General features: G+C 33.3%; 2 protein-coding genes across 3 annotated transcripts in view; both read left to right on the top strand.

Annotated features, from left to right (window-relative positions):
• The window catches only part of LOC144844199 (uncharacterized), a 52,018-nt gene extending 43,644 nt beyond the window's left edge, over nt 1-8,374 (top strand). The window contains exons 5-11 of the mRNA XM_078700963.1: nt 91-178; nt 504-597; nt 1,293-1,501; nt 1,895-2,039; nt 2,446-2,535; nt 2,928-3,065; nt 3,569-8,374. Coding sequence (XP_078557089.1) covers nt 91-178; nt 504-597; nt 1,293-1,501; nt 1,895-2,039; nt 2,446-2,535; nt 2,928-3,065; nt 3,569-5,695 — 2,891 coding nt within the window. The 3' untranslated portion in view covers nt 5,696-8,374. The remainder of the gene's footprint in view (nt 1-90; nt 179-503; nt 598-1,292; nt 1,502-1,894; nt 2,040-2,445; nt 2,536-2,927; nt 3,066-3,568) is intronic.
• Nucleotides 1-17,956, top strand: part of LOC144844216 (leucine-rich melanocyte differentiation-associated protein-like) — a 39,275-nt gene that overhangs the window by 14,648 nt on the left and 6,671 nt on the right. The window contains exons 2-6 of one of the 2 annotated variants that reach the window (XM_078700995.1): nt 8,858-8,966; nt 9,744-9,844; nt 10,783-10,914; nt 11,506-11,640; nt 12,513-12,636. In XM_078700995.1, coding sequence (XP_078557121.1) covers nt 8,895-8,966; nt 9,744-9,844; nt 10,783-10,914; nt 11,506-11,640; nt 12,513-12,636 — 564 coding nt within the window. In that variant the 5' untranslated portion in view covers nt 8,858-8,894. Of the gene's footprint in view, nt 1-8,822; nt 8,967-9,743; nt 9,845-10,782; nt 10,915-11,502; nt 11,641-12,512; nt 12,637-17,956 lie in introns of those variants that run through there. The other variant, XM_078700996.1, reaches the window with a different exon arrangement.

The following is a 17,956-nucleotide window of genomic DNA, read 5'->3' as shown; positions in this document are numbered from 1 at the left end:
TGAGTCCAAGTTGGGTTAACAAATGTCATTCCTAGGTTCGTTCTCCCTGATGGTATACCATATCATACAAATGTTACACTTTACCTACAGGTGAGGTTGAGAAAGACGATGCCCCATATTACACACACCTTGGAGCTGGACCATCAATAAAAGCAATACGAAAAATGATGGAAGAAAGGTAAGATTACTGGACAATGGTTTACTTTCGTGTACTGTAAAAAACAGAACACATTCACCTACCCAAACACTGGTTTATCATTGTGTGAATTGAATCTCACAACTCTTCATGATCTTTCAGTCAAGACAGTAAATGGAATTCTAAAAAATCAATTTTGCTGCCAATAAAATGGAAGGTTCACGCTTTTTATCCAGTTATTTATTTGCAGTAGAAACACAGAAACATATTAAACAACAAATTATATAAATGTTTGATAACTTTAATAAATACATTGGAATTCAAATAATATTGAATATGAATATTAAACTGTCATCTATTTCATCAGATATGGAGAGTCTGGTGCAGCTGTGCGTATTGAAAAGTTGGTTTATTCTGGTAAGGAAGGGAAGACGGAGTTAGGTTGTCCAATTGCAAAATGGGTAAGTTTCCACAAAATGATTCTTGTAAGTAATGGACTAGTATTATCTTAGTTTTAAAGTTTCTTTAACACAACTAATGTAGAGAGAATATTGTTTGATTCACTATGTTTATTCAAAATGTGCAGTATTTTGAGTGCATCCCTTAATAGATTGACCTATTTACTATTGGTTTACCTCAAAATCCTCAAGGGATCATCTTCTATTCTAAATTAGTCAAACCTCAAATTGTGTTTTTATCTGTTGAAGGTTAAAGCATTCCATGTAATTTACGACATGAGAGGGCAGCATTGTGTTCATGAATAAAAGATACATGAGCTTACTTTACAAAATGACAGTGAATATGCAAATTATTTTGCATTAGAACAGACAACATGGTTTAATCAGAGAAGATTAAGTTTTACTCTTCCCTGATTGAATTATTCTGCTACATTAGTCCTTACATTGGTTATGGCATAATATAGAAAATCAAACTTACATGTCAGACGGGCATGGGTTCGAGACCTGGTTTGCAGTGCCATATAGCTTGTATCCTTTAGACAAGAGTCATTACTGCCTTGTCCTAATTGGATGTAAAGCTGTTGGTCCTGTCTACATACAATGCACATGGTGTACACTGTGACTGCCGTTGGTCTGTATAGGGTCTAATCCTCCCTCATCTGAGGACAAACAATAATAGATTTACATTTAATTTCTAGATAATCCGACGATCAGGTAAAAGTGAGAAAATGCTGGTGTTGGTTCGCCATCGTTTTGGGCACTCATGTGAAACGGCTTTCATTATTATTGGGATTATATTATGGGAAGGTGTACAAGAAAATGTATCAGATAATTTGTATACAATGTTATCAACAATTCTTCCAAAGCATGGATCACCGACAGTCAGACGTTGCGGAACAAATGAAGAGTTAGTACAGCATTTTAATAAATTAAAATTCTTGATTCTAAATGCTCTTTCTACCAGAATTTTTACCAGAAAAAAAATAGTTGTTTATCTGTATTCAAACATTTGAAAACTTGTTTTGTCTGATTGGATGCAAATACAAGAAGGGGTGACAATTCAAAATACACATGTTCAAAGGCGCTTCACATATTAAAATGACATATATAAAAATTACTTACTATGGTAATGCTTAACTACATAACACTAAAATGAATTGAACACTCATCCTGTCTATGGTGCCGGGATTTTTTTTAACACAAAACAATTTCCTAAACTAATGTTAATATTGTACAAAATACTATGCATTACTATCTAAGAATTGGAATTATATTTAAACAAATTTGTTTTAATTTTCAGAAAAACTTGTGCATGTCAAGGAACGGAAGACGAGACTTCTGGCGCTTCATTTTCTTTTGGTTGTTCCTGGCTAATGTACTACAATGGGTGCAAGTTTGCTAGAAGTAAAACCCCAAGAAAGTTTAAACTGGATGGCTCACAAGAGGTTAGTTCACATGTATTTAAATACAATAGAATATTGTTCCTTAGGCAAGATGCTTTACTCTCATTGCCTCGTCCTTCGCATGGGATGTAAAGGCTTTGTTCCCGTGTACATATAGTGAAGAACTTGGTACACTATTTGAAAAAAGATGGGGATTGTCTCTCGGTGTGCTGATCTGGTAGGCCCTTCACTGCTGGCTGCCGTGGGTTCGTAGAGGGCCTAATCCGAATTTCCTCAGTTTCCAGTTAAGCTTGCGGACCAGAATAAATACATTTAACATTTGAAAACTGTGAAATTGGCTTCAGTAAGATTCACCTAAGATACCATAAGCATCACAATAATGACTTGGATGTTCCTTGCATTAATTGTGTTTCGTAAAAAGAAATATTGTTTCTATTTTGAATTTTAGGAGGAAATTGTTGAGACTGAGCTTCAAAATCTAGCAACGTATTTAAGCCCCATGTACAAGCAGATGGCTCCAGCATCTTATGAACATCAGGTAAGGTAGCAAAACTTAAAAGCTGATTTTCCACTGATGTTTTCAAATTGCGTGAACAAATTTGCCTAGTGGAAAATCGGCTTAAAATATCAATTGTTTTATACTGAACATAGCTGTGTTTTGTAGGTTTATGTTTTGTTTTACTACATTTCAATTTATTAGTATTACAATATTTTATATAAATTTTAAAATACCAAATACTAGTGTATTGTACACTAGGGCAGGTACAATTGGGTTGTCCTGAATTCATCATCAATCAAATGTTTTTCCTTTGTTTTTTCTCTGATGTTGTTTTATTTGACTGTTTTTATGTATAATGTTTGAGATAAAACAAACAAACAAATGATAAACTACTGGAAAATATTGTTGAACTATGTATGTATTTGTTTCAGGTTCATTTTGAAAAAGAAGGAAATGAATGCAGGATAGGTTATGGTACAAGTCGACCATTTGGTGGCGTTACTACATGTATGGACTTCTGTGCACATGCTCACAGGGATCAACAGAATATGAATAATGGTTGTACAGTGGTAGGTTCATTTCTAATTTGTCAATTGTCAAAATGAACATATACATTATTTCATTTATTACTCTGTAACTGCATTTCGAGTTTAAAATAACAAAGGTTCCAAACATCGAGAGAACTTGTGAAAGCATAGCCCAACAAGGGCATTACAAAAGTTAGCGGGAAAATAACTATTATAGAGGGTGCTATTAAAAACAGTCTGAATCTGTATTTACTTAAAATAATGACGATGCTATGCGCTTTCTAGATCACGCACTAGGACTTACTAGCAGAGCCTAAATGAAAAAATGTACATGGATTTTTTTTTCATATTAAAACAATCTGGAGAAATTGGCAAAGAGGGCCTTCCGCGATTATTAAGAGAGTTGGGATGTCTTAATAATAAAGATAAGCAAGCAGAAGACTAGGTTGAGCCTCAGTGCAATTTCTGTTATGCAGATTAGTTCATTTATTTTCTGCATGATTTTCTCTCAGTCTTAAATTTTATATTGTTGTCTTTCTTTTTAGGTTGTAACATTAACGAAAGAAGAAGTGAGAAACATTAAACCAGATCCGGGTGATGAACAACTTCATGTACTCCCACTCTACTACCTAGACAGTACTGATGAACATGGTGACCCAGAAGGTCAACGTGCCAAAGTTCAAAGTGGCGCAATTGAAGTTTTAACAAACTACTGCAAAGAGGTTCGTTTAAAACCAAAAGATCAAATTGTACCACGTGGCAGAGGTAAAAGAAATAAAGACTCAACCTCAGATAGTCCGAGTAAGCGTGCCAAAGCAAGTGCACAGAGTGCTGCAGCTGAAAGCGAAGCTAAAGAAGCAAATAAAAAGGCAGTTTCGGAAGTTGTCGTAAAGGATGAGTTTAAGAGAATCGGTCCACAGCATCGTGTCCAGCTCTCAAATAAACATATGCAAGAGACGAATGTCTCGGCTTACAATCAACGCAATCATTGGCAGATGGCTCGACAAACAGACAATCTTGGAATACATCTCATGAATGGCATGCATCCTGGAATAATGGGGCAACAGCCTCATTTAGGAATGGCATATCCATATGAAATGTACTCGCAGTATGCAGCCTATCCTCAGTACTTTCCAATACCAGGTCTGCTAGGCCAAGATAAGATGCATCCAGAAGCAGCCAACATGCATGGTATACATCAAAGGTTTCAGGGCCACCTACCAGGTGTACACATGAATCCTTTTATGCATGCACAGTCACATGTTAGGCCTCAATTCGAAGATGTGAAGCCCGATGTGAGACGTTTAAATGCTCTAATGGCACAAGGAGATTTCCAAGGTGCTGCAATGTTACATCGGCAAGATACTCCAAGTGCAATGTACGGTCCACACGGACAGCCTATTCCACAAATTGATCTCACACGACACGATCACTGGAATAGGGCTGCAGGTATTGAGCATGGTGCTCGTCCCGGAGGAGGACCAGCAAGTTTCCATGCACCTGTTGTGTCCGGGTTCGGTCTTCCGGGTCAGCATCAAGCTGGCCCTGGAGCACGAGGACCGGTCGATCCAAGTTTACAGTCAAAACAACAAGGACAACAAAATCCTTCAAGCATATGGCGACCGGCAATTGAAGATAAATTGACAAAAAATGCTGCATCACCTCAAGACTCAGGTACAACTTCCACTTCAACTCCAAAGCCTGGAACCGTTGACTTAAATATTCATACGCCTAAAAATAGTGGACTGATGTTTGGAAATCAGGCATCTCCACATAATTTCCCAGGACAAGCTGCAAATCAATGTCCTGCAAGACCAGGGTCTAATCAAAGTGCCGGTGGAAATGTCTCTAAAGATGCTTCCAGTGTTCCAGGCTTCTACCCTCAGGATTTAGCAAGACCAGAAGTTAATGAATCTAGACAAGATAGCCAGGGGACAAACATTCAAATGTTTCCAGAATCCGCACCTGGACAACTACATGCTAATCAGATGCAAATGCATCCTGCTCAAGCTAATTTACATGCCTCGCAGGGTAATTTACATCACCAACAGGCTAATTTGCACAGGCAACAAATGGCTGCACAAATGCAACATATGCCAACAGGTCACCAGTTAAAACCACAAGATCAACCAGCAGGGAATGACATAAAATCACTCACTCCACCAACGTCGGATCATGAAACGTACACGACTAGCAATGCACATTGTTTCAGAGATGCCACCATTGGTGGAGTAGCTGTCGCGCTCACTCATGGGTCGGTACTGTTTGAGGTTGCGAAACGTGAACTCCACGCCACAACTGCACTGCATCGCCCTTGTAGGCAGCATCCATCGAGAATTAGTCTGGTGTTTTATCAGCATAAACATTTGAACGTTAGAAACCATGGTATGAAGGAATATGAGGACAAAATGATGGCTAGACATCAGGAACAAGAGGAAGCAGCTCGACTTGCTGGTGAAGAAACACCAACCAAAGGTCGTCGCAAGGCGGGTAATAGTGCAAAAGACTCCAATTCTTCAAAGAACCCAAGTGCAAAGGTCCCAGAAATACCATTAAAACGTGCAAATACTCAAACAACAGAATCTCTTTTTAACACGGCACCGGAGATGAAATGTATCGTTAGTGGTCCATATCAGAAATGGAGCTGGGGACAGACTCCACAACTAACGTAGTACAAAGTGTCTTTAAAAGACTAATTTATGTAACATTAAATTAATGTCCAATGAAAGACCGCTTTTCTGTCAAACGATTTATGTACCAAATACAACAGATTATACATTTAGATTATAATTACTTGAAATGTTAGTATGATAGAAAACTAGTCTTTGATTGGATGTTGGCTTATAGAAAATTGTTTTATTTAATTACAAATTTGTTTTTAATTAGTTTAATGAATAAAACTAGCAATTTACAATTAAATTTAAAAACTATACTATACTAGATCTAGACAGGACCAAATTATATTGAGATTTGTGAAAATGTTGTTATAGATATAACACTAATTTGTTACATATAACATTATTTTGTTTGATATAACAGTATTTTGTTAGATATAACATTATTTTGAAGATATAACGTTATTTTGTTAGATATAACACAGTTTTGTTATAGATATAACACTATTTTGTTATAGATGTAACACTATTTTGTTAGCTGTAACATTATTTTGTTAGATGTAACACTATTTTGTTAGATGTAACATTATTTTGTTAGATATAACACTATTTTGTTAGATATAACATTATTTTGTTAGATATAACACAATTTTGTTAGATATAAACACTATTCATAAGTTAAGTCAGTACTGAGATTGAGTATTATATGAAAGCTATAAAAGAGGATGGAATATATAAAAAATAATTCACAATCAATTTTGACAATATATAAAGTTAGTAACCCACTTTTCAGGAATTAACTACATTTTGTACAATCATTGGTAGGTGTTTATAATTTGATATTGCGCAGAATTCAATTTTATATAAATGTCTCTAGATGTTACATAGAATTTTATATCATTGAAGTTTAAATTAACTCAACTAGATTGATAAATAAATTAAGATGCACTTTTTACTAAATCATTAAAATGATTTTATTATCAATTTACACATTTTAATTGCATCGCTGTCAGTTTTTACAGAAACTAACTGTATTTAGGAAATGTTAACAATTTACTGTTAGACAGTAACAACTAAATTTAATATTTTACATAGTGTATCATTTATTTGTAAAATTTTTTTGGTTTTTTATGTGAAACTGAAATGCTGTGTGAAATAGAATTTGATATCAATTTGTTATATTTGTAATTCTAACAAAAAACCAATTATGAATTCGTACGGAGTACAATGCTTCTCAATTTAGAAATCTGTTCATAGTGTAGAATATTTTCAGAGAATGTTATCTGGAATCTATTTTTCATTTTTAAATTAGAAATTTCAGTTATTTATTGTTAATTTCCATGTGAAAAATTATTTGTGTTGTGTATATTTTTGTCAAAATTTACAATAGATTAATTTGTAATTAGCATATTTAATTTATCCGATTAACACATGTTAAGGGGAAACTTATCTTAGCATTTTATGTATGATAAATTTTGTTTAGACTGTAACGGTGGGAGACGTTAATTCCATCGCTGTTAATCTTTTGATTTCTTATAATTTATCTGTTTTCTTCCTGATAAACAGAGTCCGATAATTTATAAATTAATTAGCGGATTTCTTTTGGGGTAGGTGCAAATATGTAGTTGTCTTTTTTAAAGCTTATTTATTGATGATACTCTTGTAATTCTTGTGTGAGACAGAGAGAGAGCAAGTGAAAAACCATGAATTGTTTTTGTGTATATTTATGAAGTTTTATTTATTTTTAATTTCATCCAAATTAATTATTCATTTTTTTTTTCTCCTGTCTTAAAATAAATGTAATGCTTATCTCAATGAAAACTATGTATTTGGAAATTAAATCGCCAAATAAGAAAAAAAAAACCCTGATACATAAATGGTACTTTTCATCCAGTATTAAGAGAATAACCTTACTAGCTCAGGGACCTAAACTTTTAAAACCTGAATTAAATTGTCCATGTTATCAAATTATTTTTACAACTTTTCTATGAAAATAATAACCAATTAGTGTTTATAATCCGTGTTAAAACATGGTATTTAAGGTTGTTAAAATCAATGTATAATACGTTATAGTATAAATATTTAAAATCTTAAAAACTATAATGATTTCCATTCAATTAAAATTTGAAATGTTTGAGTATAAATTTTTCTCGGTAATAAATTGTATATTCATATATGAAAATTAAATTTGTTAAAATACTTGTAGTATAAAACATAAAAACTATGTTTCAATATTATTATTTCATGAAGTACACATTGGTGTATGTGTAAAATTATATTTTGGATTTTAATGATGACAGAGCTTGGTAATATTCAAGATTTTTTATTTTATAGATATTTCATAATGAATTACTGAAAATTGATAAATGTTGACAATTTTAAAATATTTGTGTTATTTTCTATCAGCATCAGAATTACTAAATTTTAGAGTGTGTGAAATTTTCTGTTTAGTACTCCAATCAGTACAGAACAAATTAAATTATGTTCTAATTACGATAGAGGGGGTGTTTTTATAGTTCCCTGCATGTTATTGTCATTATTGTGAAGTTTATCTAATATAGTTGTGAAATAAATCAGTTGTATTTATTTCAGTGCATACTAGCTATAGTGTCTGTTTTTGTTATCTCGATGGATGTATTCTATGTGATCACCATCTTATATAAATTATGTATATAATAATTGATTTACATTGTTGGAAAGCAAGGTGAATAAAGAATCTCATACCATGATGGTGAACTGTTTATTATTGTTACTTTGATTGTTTTGTATGATTTTAATAAAGCTTTGATCCGTCCACTGAATTTAATTTGGTCAAATTAATTAGTCCAATCCAAACACTGCTTCAATTCCATGACAGTACTTAGACATAGTCTTGGTAAAACTAACCATACTAGCTAAAAAGTCTAAAAGTGCGACTGGTCAACCCCAAGAGTTTACCAATTCATCGTGACCATGTGCTTCAATTTTAATTTTTAGTGTCGCAGTTAAATTTTGATCAACTATCTGGTGAAATTATCCAAGTGCGAACAGGGGTCAAATTTAACAATCGCCTTGGGGGAAAGTTACCTGGGATTAATTTTCCAGTCCAGTGTGAACAAGGCTTAAAAAGAGACCGCGGTGTGGTACGGTGTGAAAAGAAATGTGTCTGAAAAATTGAGGGCGCAATTCAAGTCAGGTGAATACAACTATTTTTTCGGAAAGGAAATGAAATTCTCACACATTTTTATCAAAACAATCTTTTTTTGAAATAGGAGAAATGGAAGACTCAGAGAAGAAAGAAGATGATCAAGTTCAATCGTTACTGGTTCCAGTTATCCAAGGAACTCAGGTGTATATTATATTGTTACTTGTTGCATAAACAACGAAAATATTGGCTTTTCTTCTACCTAGCTAGGCCCAGCTAGCTAAGGCTAGGATGATGTAAGAACCGTGCGCGGCTATCATTCATAGCCTCACCACACATTGAATTACTGTACTGCATTATAGGCCTAGTAATAAGCCTAACTAGACTAGCCTAGATAGAGGCCTGGCGCAGTCCTACTGTATACCAACTATGTAAATCAATCGCAGTACACTTCATTTGGTTACACAGAACAAATGTACTGTACTGTTATATTTTTATATTTATTATTTAGCCTAGCCTTAGTCTTAGTTAAGTTAGGCCTCTATCTAGGCTAAATGATAAATAATATAAAAATATAGATGCCTAACTAGCCTAGGTCCTAGGCTAGTTAGGCATATTTGGTCTTGTGACCGTGTTTTGATTTTGTACCCTACCACTCACTGGCAGATAGGGCCAGGCCTAGATTTAAAAAGAAAACCTGTGTTCCAGAGGCATGGGCATACAACAATGCGAGTGATGCTATTTTTGATCCTTTGTTGATGACTCATATATGTCATATGAGTAGGCTAATAATAAAATACCTAAAATATACAGGTAGGGGACCTAGCCAGCTATAATAACTAAATTTGCATATTTAATAATAAAATATTACTTTTTAGATCAATGAAAACAAAAATCATGTCCTAGCTAGTTGCCGTAAGACCTGTCTGTTTTATCACACCAACCAATAATATAATTGTTTTCTGTGTTTTTCTTTTTAAGTTGTCTTTAATAGGAGCTGACCTTATATCTGTGCCAACTGGTTTGTGTGAAGAATACGGACAAATTATAACCAGACTAGATTTAAGTTTTAACAGTTTACGGTTAGTAATTCATTTATTAGTTAGATCTAAAAAGGTATAGGTGCGCAAAGCAAAACAAAAAGAAAGAAAAGAAACTAGAAATTGAGAAAGGCAGGTTTAGGAAGTTGATTTTATAAACATAATTCATTTTATTTTCCTGTTGTGTATGGCCATCTTATTTTTAAACATAAAGAATGTGAAACTTAACAAACAAAGGTTGTAATGCAACTAAATCACTGTCATTTTCTGCAGGAATTAACTTTTTAATAAACATTATTTAGAGGTACATCTAAATTTCACATGACACTATGGGTTCGGGTTGTCAAATGGTCCTTTTGCCAAATCCTGCCTGCTGGCCAAATCTGAGCTAACCCTAAGTTAAGTATTGGATGTGCCATTAGACATCTGCTCTATCTAGCCCATCCATTTATTATTAGTCATTTACTTTTGTAAATAGTGTTTTGTCTTTGTTTTATATGTTAAATGTATTGGTTAGGGTGTTTGCAATGCAATTTGTCACCAATTTGTTTTTTATACAGTAGAACCTACATTTTATGTATGACACGGAACCAAAAGACGTACGCATGGGATTTGTAAAATCCAGGTTGACCTTAAATTGACCCCAAATATGTAGCCTACTAGAAAATTATATGCAGGCTGTGCAATGTTTAAATGTATAGATGGACTGCATGTGTGTGACTTGTCTCACAGCCATGGCTTTGTGGTTTGTTGTTGTTAAATTGCGCCCTCAATGTAAGAAAATAACACACTATCGTATTTATGTATTAAAATTACTAAAAACAATGATGTCATCGGTCATTTTATGCGTATGTAATTGTAAAATCCAGGGAATGTAAAATGAAGGTTGTACTGTACCAAAATAAAATAGAGAAAGAGAACTCTTTGCCAAAGTATTGTAGGCATTCACAATGTATAAAATATGCTTTTTCTCTTCACAGAAATTTAGTTGGTTTGGAGTCATTTTCAAGTCTACAGGAATTGATATTGGACAATAATGAAATAGATGACCAAGTACGAATACCTAACTTTACACAGCTGCACACGTTAATGCTAAATAAAAACAAAATATCCTTTATATTTTTTTAAACTTAAAACAACTTTCAACTGACTAACTGACACACCCTAATTAAAATGTGTCTACACTCAACCATTTGAAATTTGTGTTCCGCATTTATCGGCTATTAATATTTTGAAAACTATATTTTTGGGATTATAAATACATTCTTATCAGTACTGTAATTCAATTAATCCAATAAAATATTGTTGTAAATATAAATTTACATAGACGAGCGGTAATGGTAAATGGTAAGCGGAAAATAAGAATATAGAATCTACAGTATATTATTTCTTATGATCATTTACACAAAACATGAATTGAATGGGCAGTTGAGCAGAAAACCCATAGATACATATTTTAAGTGTCTTTCTGTGCTTTCTAAAGCTATCAAACTTGATGTGACAACAAAAATATGATGTGCCCATATTTTGGTAGTAATATGCCCAAATATAGTGGTGATATGACATATTATGTCCATGTATGGGCCCATCACATTTTTTATCACATAAAGTTTGATAATGTCGATAGAGCTTAAGATGTGATTTTCATTTGTAGTGAGCCCTCTATAATTATTGTTGGTTTTCCTTAGTTTTTATTACATCACAGATTTAGAGGTATTATTAGAACAACTAAAAACTCAACTACCAGCCTTGACCTACATTAGTCTCCTAGGCAACATAGCATGCCCAAATGAACTTTCATCATCAGATAAAGATGAAGAAGATTATAAAAGATACAGGTGAACTATTTTCAATATTTACAAATATTTATATAATTTGCAAAAATTATATAAGCTAAATACCTGCAGTGTTTTTTAAAGCCTTGTCTACACTATCAAACTTTGAGACAACAAAATGTGATGTGCCCATATATGGACATGATGTCATATCACTACCATACTTGGGCATATCACTATCATATTTGGGCACATCACACTTTTTTTTGTCGAACTAGTTTGATAGTGTAGACAGAGCTTAACCATAGAAACTTTACAGCGTGTACTTTTGACCATTGTCCATACTTGGATTATTCACATGGTTGGAAATTGAACTTTGTTAATTTTACCAAGACTGTGATAAGATCTACTGGGCAGGCAGACAATGAGGGTTAGCTAGTTAATTGAATCCTGAGAAATTATAGCCACCATTTGAATTGGACTTTTTGTCACATTCAGCAGAAATTGTCTTTAAACTTTCAACATTTCAGATTTTGAAAACTGGAGAAATGAAATATTAAGAAACTATATAAAAGCGTGGCAAAACTGTAGAACACTATCAATGTTAAAATACAGTACATCCAAACATAGAGGGCTATATTTTATTGTGTACTAAAGATGGAAAATACTTTTAATTAAGCATATGGTATATTTATGCAGTATATGTTTTGTATATAAAAAAAATGTGACCAAATTGCACATTTAGCTGGAAACACAAAATAAATGGAAACTCCCAAAAAGGGAAAGTATCGGGATTATCGGTAGACTTAAGAAATCTGACATTTTGTGGTCCAACTATATTTCACTGTGATTTTATATTGTTTGTATGTTGAAAAAATATGCATGCATTAATATGAAACTTTTTTCTCTTATCTTTTATTTGTCTTTCTCTACAGATATTTAGTATTATACAATCTTCCAAAGTTAAAGTTTCTTGACTCAAAACAAGTAACAAGAAAAGAAAAAGAAGAATCTAAAAAAAAAGGCGCTTTTTTAAGGGTCGTTAAGCCAATGGAAGCGGTAAGAGTTTTACTTTATCTTAAAACAATAGATTTTTTTGTATTAAATAAATGAAAATGTAAGTTTGATACAGTACTATGGTACTAGCATGTTGTTGTAGATATAAAGGACTTTTAGATTTGAGTGGGTCGTAGTTGACTGTTACTCGTTGACAGATATATGGACGATTAGATCAAGTGGACATTTACGTTGACATGCCAGTGAACATATGACGTAATGACCGCGGGATCATCTGACTTTGTAATCGCTATTACACCCCGCTGGGTCGTTGGAAGTACACAAGCTTAGGCCAGGCAACAATAAGTGTGCAGCTTAGGCCTAGCCTAGATCATGCCATCTGTATTTTTAAAAGCTTTATTAAAAATAACCAATAAAAATCAATAATTCACAGTTTGCATATATTTTTTATGACGTCATATGTCCACTGGTACTGTCAGAGAGCGAACGCCAAAATGCCACTGAACAAGTGCTCAAATTTGCCAGTCGAAGTGCCAGTCACCTAGCGCATACAAACATAAAAATGACGTAATAGTGTAGCAGTCGAAATAGTTGATGTGAAAATCTAAAAGTCCCTTTTGGCTTATGTCAACAACTAGAACCACATAAAGAGGTGCAGGATTTGTTCTATGTGAATTTCTCCACAAATATCAGCTATTAGCAGATAACAAAATATAGAATGCGAGATAGCTGACCTATTCTAGCCATTAAAATAATCTCTTTCAACTATATTCTCTTATCAACTTTTAAAAGAAAAAGAAAGTAATATCTTTCAACTATATTCTCTTCTCGACTATTTATTTATTTAAAAAAAGAATTACACAAGCCAGCTGTTTGTTGGCTATTTCCTGCAAATGCTATTTTTATAGAAACAATTCTCCACCTTCAGTAACTCAACTCAATTACTGTACCTATTTCCTCAAAACTCTACCCAGTCAACTTCTGAGCAACGGGTTGAAATCAAAAGCAACGGAGGTGTTTATGACAGCGTTGAACTGAAAGTAACTCACTGTAGGTCACCTGCAGTGGTCATGTCCTCAGGTACATGACCCGTAGCCAGGATGTTGAGCTCTTTCGCATTCTACACACTTGTGTGTACAGTTCCAGTAAAATAACACATGCATGTGCAACTGAAAGTAAATCACTGAAATATGTTGACGTATGACTGGCATTTGTGTTCAGTCGAGGCATTGGATTTTTTGGAAGTTCCTTTCAGTTCTAGGTTGACGCAAGCCTTGATTTTTTTATAACTTGCATTTAACCATGTGACACAAAAGTGACCAGCTCGATGTTGATGTGTTTTTTAGTTGTTCATAAAGACAGTTGTCATAATGGTGTCACTACAACATTTTTAACAATCCCAATATCCATATAACTTATTTCTTTTTGGCTATTTTGAAAATCATATTAAGCTTATGGGTTAAAAAGCATATAAAACATGTGCGAATTTCAATAAATTGGTTTTTCTGCTTGGGCTGCTTTAATATTAAGCTAAGCATAACAAAATTGATTTAAATGCCAAATGCATATACTTAAAATCTGTCGTCTTTCTTCCTCGTGACTATCATGAATATCGCATTAGGCAATATGGTTTTTTTTTATTTATTCAAAATTTGGCAAACGGCCCAAGAGGAAACCATGGGCCGACGGCCCAACACAGAAGTGGGAAGCTTGGTTCAGGTCATGTGTAGATCAAAGGGTTAAACTTGAGATTAACTTGTACAGGTTTTGTGAAAGTCAAGACCTTGTAGTGCCTTTGTGTTTTTCAAACTTGTTGTAAATCAACCCTGGATCTATTCTTTTACATCAATCAATACATTAGTAAAACTTGCTGTTCTTTTTATTTTCAGTATACATGCTTTGTTTGACCTGGAATGAAAAGTTATACATCTCATTCAATCTGGCCCCATTAATAATAATAATTTTCTTTTGTATAGTGCTTACTCAAAATAAATTTTCTCTAAAGCTCTACGACCACAAGGCCCGAACTAGGTAGAAATTACGTCATTTCATATGCTATGTGAAAGAGATGGGTTTTGAGCAACTGTTTGAAGATATCAATAGAATTGGCATTCTTGAGATTTTGTACCACGTATTGAAATTAAGTGAATTATTATATATATTATTAAAGGAAACCTAAGACTAATAATGATGTCCCATCAATATTGGTTGGCCATAGTGTTAAATATATAATGCTCTGTTCGTTTCAGGAAAAAAAAGTGTCCAAAAGGAGAGGTTCTACTGTAGTTCCATTCCATTTGTCCAAATACATTAATGTACAGTATTGTAAGTTCGTACTCATGTTTGTAACAGTTTGTAACTGTTGCTGATGATACACTACTAGTACTACAGGATTGTATGATAATTTTTATCTAATTTTAACAATTTTTAGCCTCTTAACTTTTTGTGTGTGTTTTTGTAAATTGTATTTTATATTTTTGTATTTTGCCAGTTTTCAAATCACATTTCTGTTTTTTAAATGGACAATAAAGTATATATGACTATGACTATGATACAAGATAAAAAGTTAGGAATATAGAAAAACAGAGAAGGTTATCAATATAAAATGCGATACTAAAACTCTAATAAAAAGCCAGTTAATCCAATTTTTTTCTGGGCCTTTTTGAGGGCTACTCATTATACCAAATTCGTGACACAGGAGACTGAAATCCCATTGACCCATGGCGCTTGGGAACTTACTTACTGTACCTTTTCCCCTTTGTCTTAAAATAATTTTATCTCAATTTACTTTAGAGATAACAGGTAAGATTTTAATCAAGCTTAGGAAGCTAAGCACACTGTAAACGGTTTTTTTGTGGTTAGAGGGTAAATCTATGCTTGATTTCACCTGGCTGGCTTGTATCCCTAATCGGTAAGCCTGCCTAACTTTTCAAGGTTCTTCCTCTTAATTTTACCTGTCGGTGACCTACTAACCATCCTTGTTTTAGAATTATTACCTTTATGTTTTTATCTATCATCAATTAAACCTTTCCTAATGGTTTATTGAGAACAAAACGTTACCATATTAAGTTTTTAGAAATTAGGAACAAAATAACAACATTTAGGCTAGCACTAATTTGTGTAAAATCAGGAATTCATATAAATACAATGCATAGAAAGAAAACCGTAAAACATGGCAATGTTATATTTATATGTTGGTATATTTATATAGCACTTTTAACAATCAGAAGATTGTCCTAGATCGCTTGAAAATAAATGGAGGATGGATCACATGGCTAAAATTCAACCCCGTCCCTACCCACCACTAACAATAGTCTGCATACCCCTGGTGTAAAGCTGGCTTGTGAACTTCGTACAGTACTGTGTTATTGTAGCTCGTAATCTAATACGATCAGCAACTTGAACCTATCCAGATAAAAATATTGTCAATTATATTATTTATAGAACATTTATTGTAATCACATGATCTTGTTGTCAACATGTTGTGTTTATGTGGAGGCTTGTTGGAGGTGTTACTCAATCCAAACAGTACATTGGTCTGTTCAAATTGTCCCTTTATCTTGATAACACGATGAGAGCCAATCAGAGAGTGTTGTGAAACCCAGATTAGTAATGGCGTGATAGGTAATGTTTGCAGATATAAATATGGTCGTCCCTGGTTTTTTGGTTCGAGTAGAAGCAGATGTTGGCATTAATTATTAATTTCAAGGTTGAATTGTTTATATTATTACATTTTTCTGTATGCAACATTTCTGGGCTAGAAAGTTTTTAACTCTGTTTAGAAATGACAAAACATAACATGGCAACAATAACAACACAGTAAAAGTGGCGTGCTGAGGGGGTTGTGTGTCGAGGATATAGATACCACTATCGGCAGGAATTGCGTCGCCCTTTAATTCTAACTTCAATTACATAAAAAAACAATAACAAAGCAAAATACTAATTACTCAAAGTTATTACAATTAATTGTTAAAATAAGTATAAACAAGTCAACTTATTAAGTTTTACAACAAAGAAATGAGTTATATTTCATCATAGTTTTATTGATTATCATCAATTTTGTATTATTGGATATTTTATTCGGGACTAGAGTATTTGTTGAGTATCTATATACTTTATTAATTTGAACAGTTGGGAAAACGGGGAAAAAGTACAAATACTTTTTTGTTCAGGTTGTTTTCAATCCTAATCTACCAATATAATATATAATATATAATACACCAAATCTAGTGTTCACCTGATAAGAGTAATAATAACAGACTTTCAATTTGACAAATATTATGCTGTACACTATCAGTTTGTCATCTGAAAAGATGGAAGTTTTACTGGTAGGCTTGTATCAATACTGATTCATTTAATGAACAGAAATGTGTGATGGTTCAAACTGTCCGGAAGCCCGTGGCGTGACACCTATTATAGTCATTATTCATAATCATTATCTATTCATTAACAAAATACTGGTTGATGAATACTATATTAGTAAATTATGTGAATAATATTCTATACATTTGTGTATACAATGTGTATAGCATGTAGTTTTATACGGCCATACTGCATTCAAACACCAGCTCTCATCACTGTTAAGCAACTTTGGACCTGGTTATGTCCTTGAATGGAAGACCGCATCAATGTTGTAATATATATCCTGAGAAGAACCTGATTATAGTTAGCTAATATTGTTATATTATAATATACAAATAATGAGTTTCTGAGTGCGATGGTACAAATAATTTGATGAGGTGAAAGATGAATTCTATTTTTATAAAGCGAAGCCAACCCAATTGTGAGGTGAAATGATGGAAAGACTACCCCCGAAATATTCATGTTGGTCATAATAAAAGTTTGTTTTGCAATGGTGGTACCTCCATAGTTTGGTAATCAGTATAATTTAGCCTGGGCACTTTCATAATATCGACTTTGTTGTTTGATTTTGTCATCATTCACCTTAGGTTTATGCATCTTTAGTCTAAGTTCTAGATGACGATTCAGCTTAATATTCGTTAAAAAGAAAAACATTTTGACCCAGATAGTGGGTCATACCTATACTTGAGCTGGAATCGCTGAATAAAAACTCCCGCTGGGAACTAGAAAATTAAGCTCTGTCTACACTATCGAACTTTATATATGGACATTATGATGTCATATCACTACCATATTTGGGCATATCACTACTGTATTTGGGCACATCACACTTTAGTTGTCAAACAAGTTTGATAGTGTAGACAGACATTTAGACAAGTCTAGTAGTTACTGTACATTACTACATTTGCACAATAGGTAATATTAGACCTATTGTCTATTGTCGGTTATATTATTTTATGTGAATACTCTGCAAGAAGGAATGAAATCAGTATAATGTTCA

This window comes from Antedon bifida, chromosome 6, assembly GCF_963402885.1.
Source record: "Antedon bifida chromosome 6, ecAntBifi1.1, whole genome shotgun sequence".
In the NCBI taxonomy this organism is placed as follows: domain Eukaryota; kingdom Metazoa; phylum Echinodermata; class Crinoidea; order Comatulida; family Antedonidae; genus Antedon; species Antedon bifida.
The sequence above is the reverse complement of the archived record's forward strand: the minus strand, read 5'-3'. Positions and strand labels throughout refer to the sequence as shown.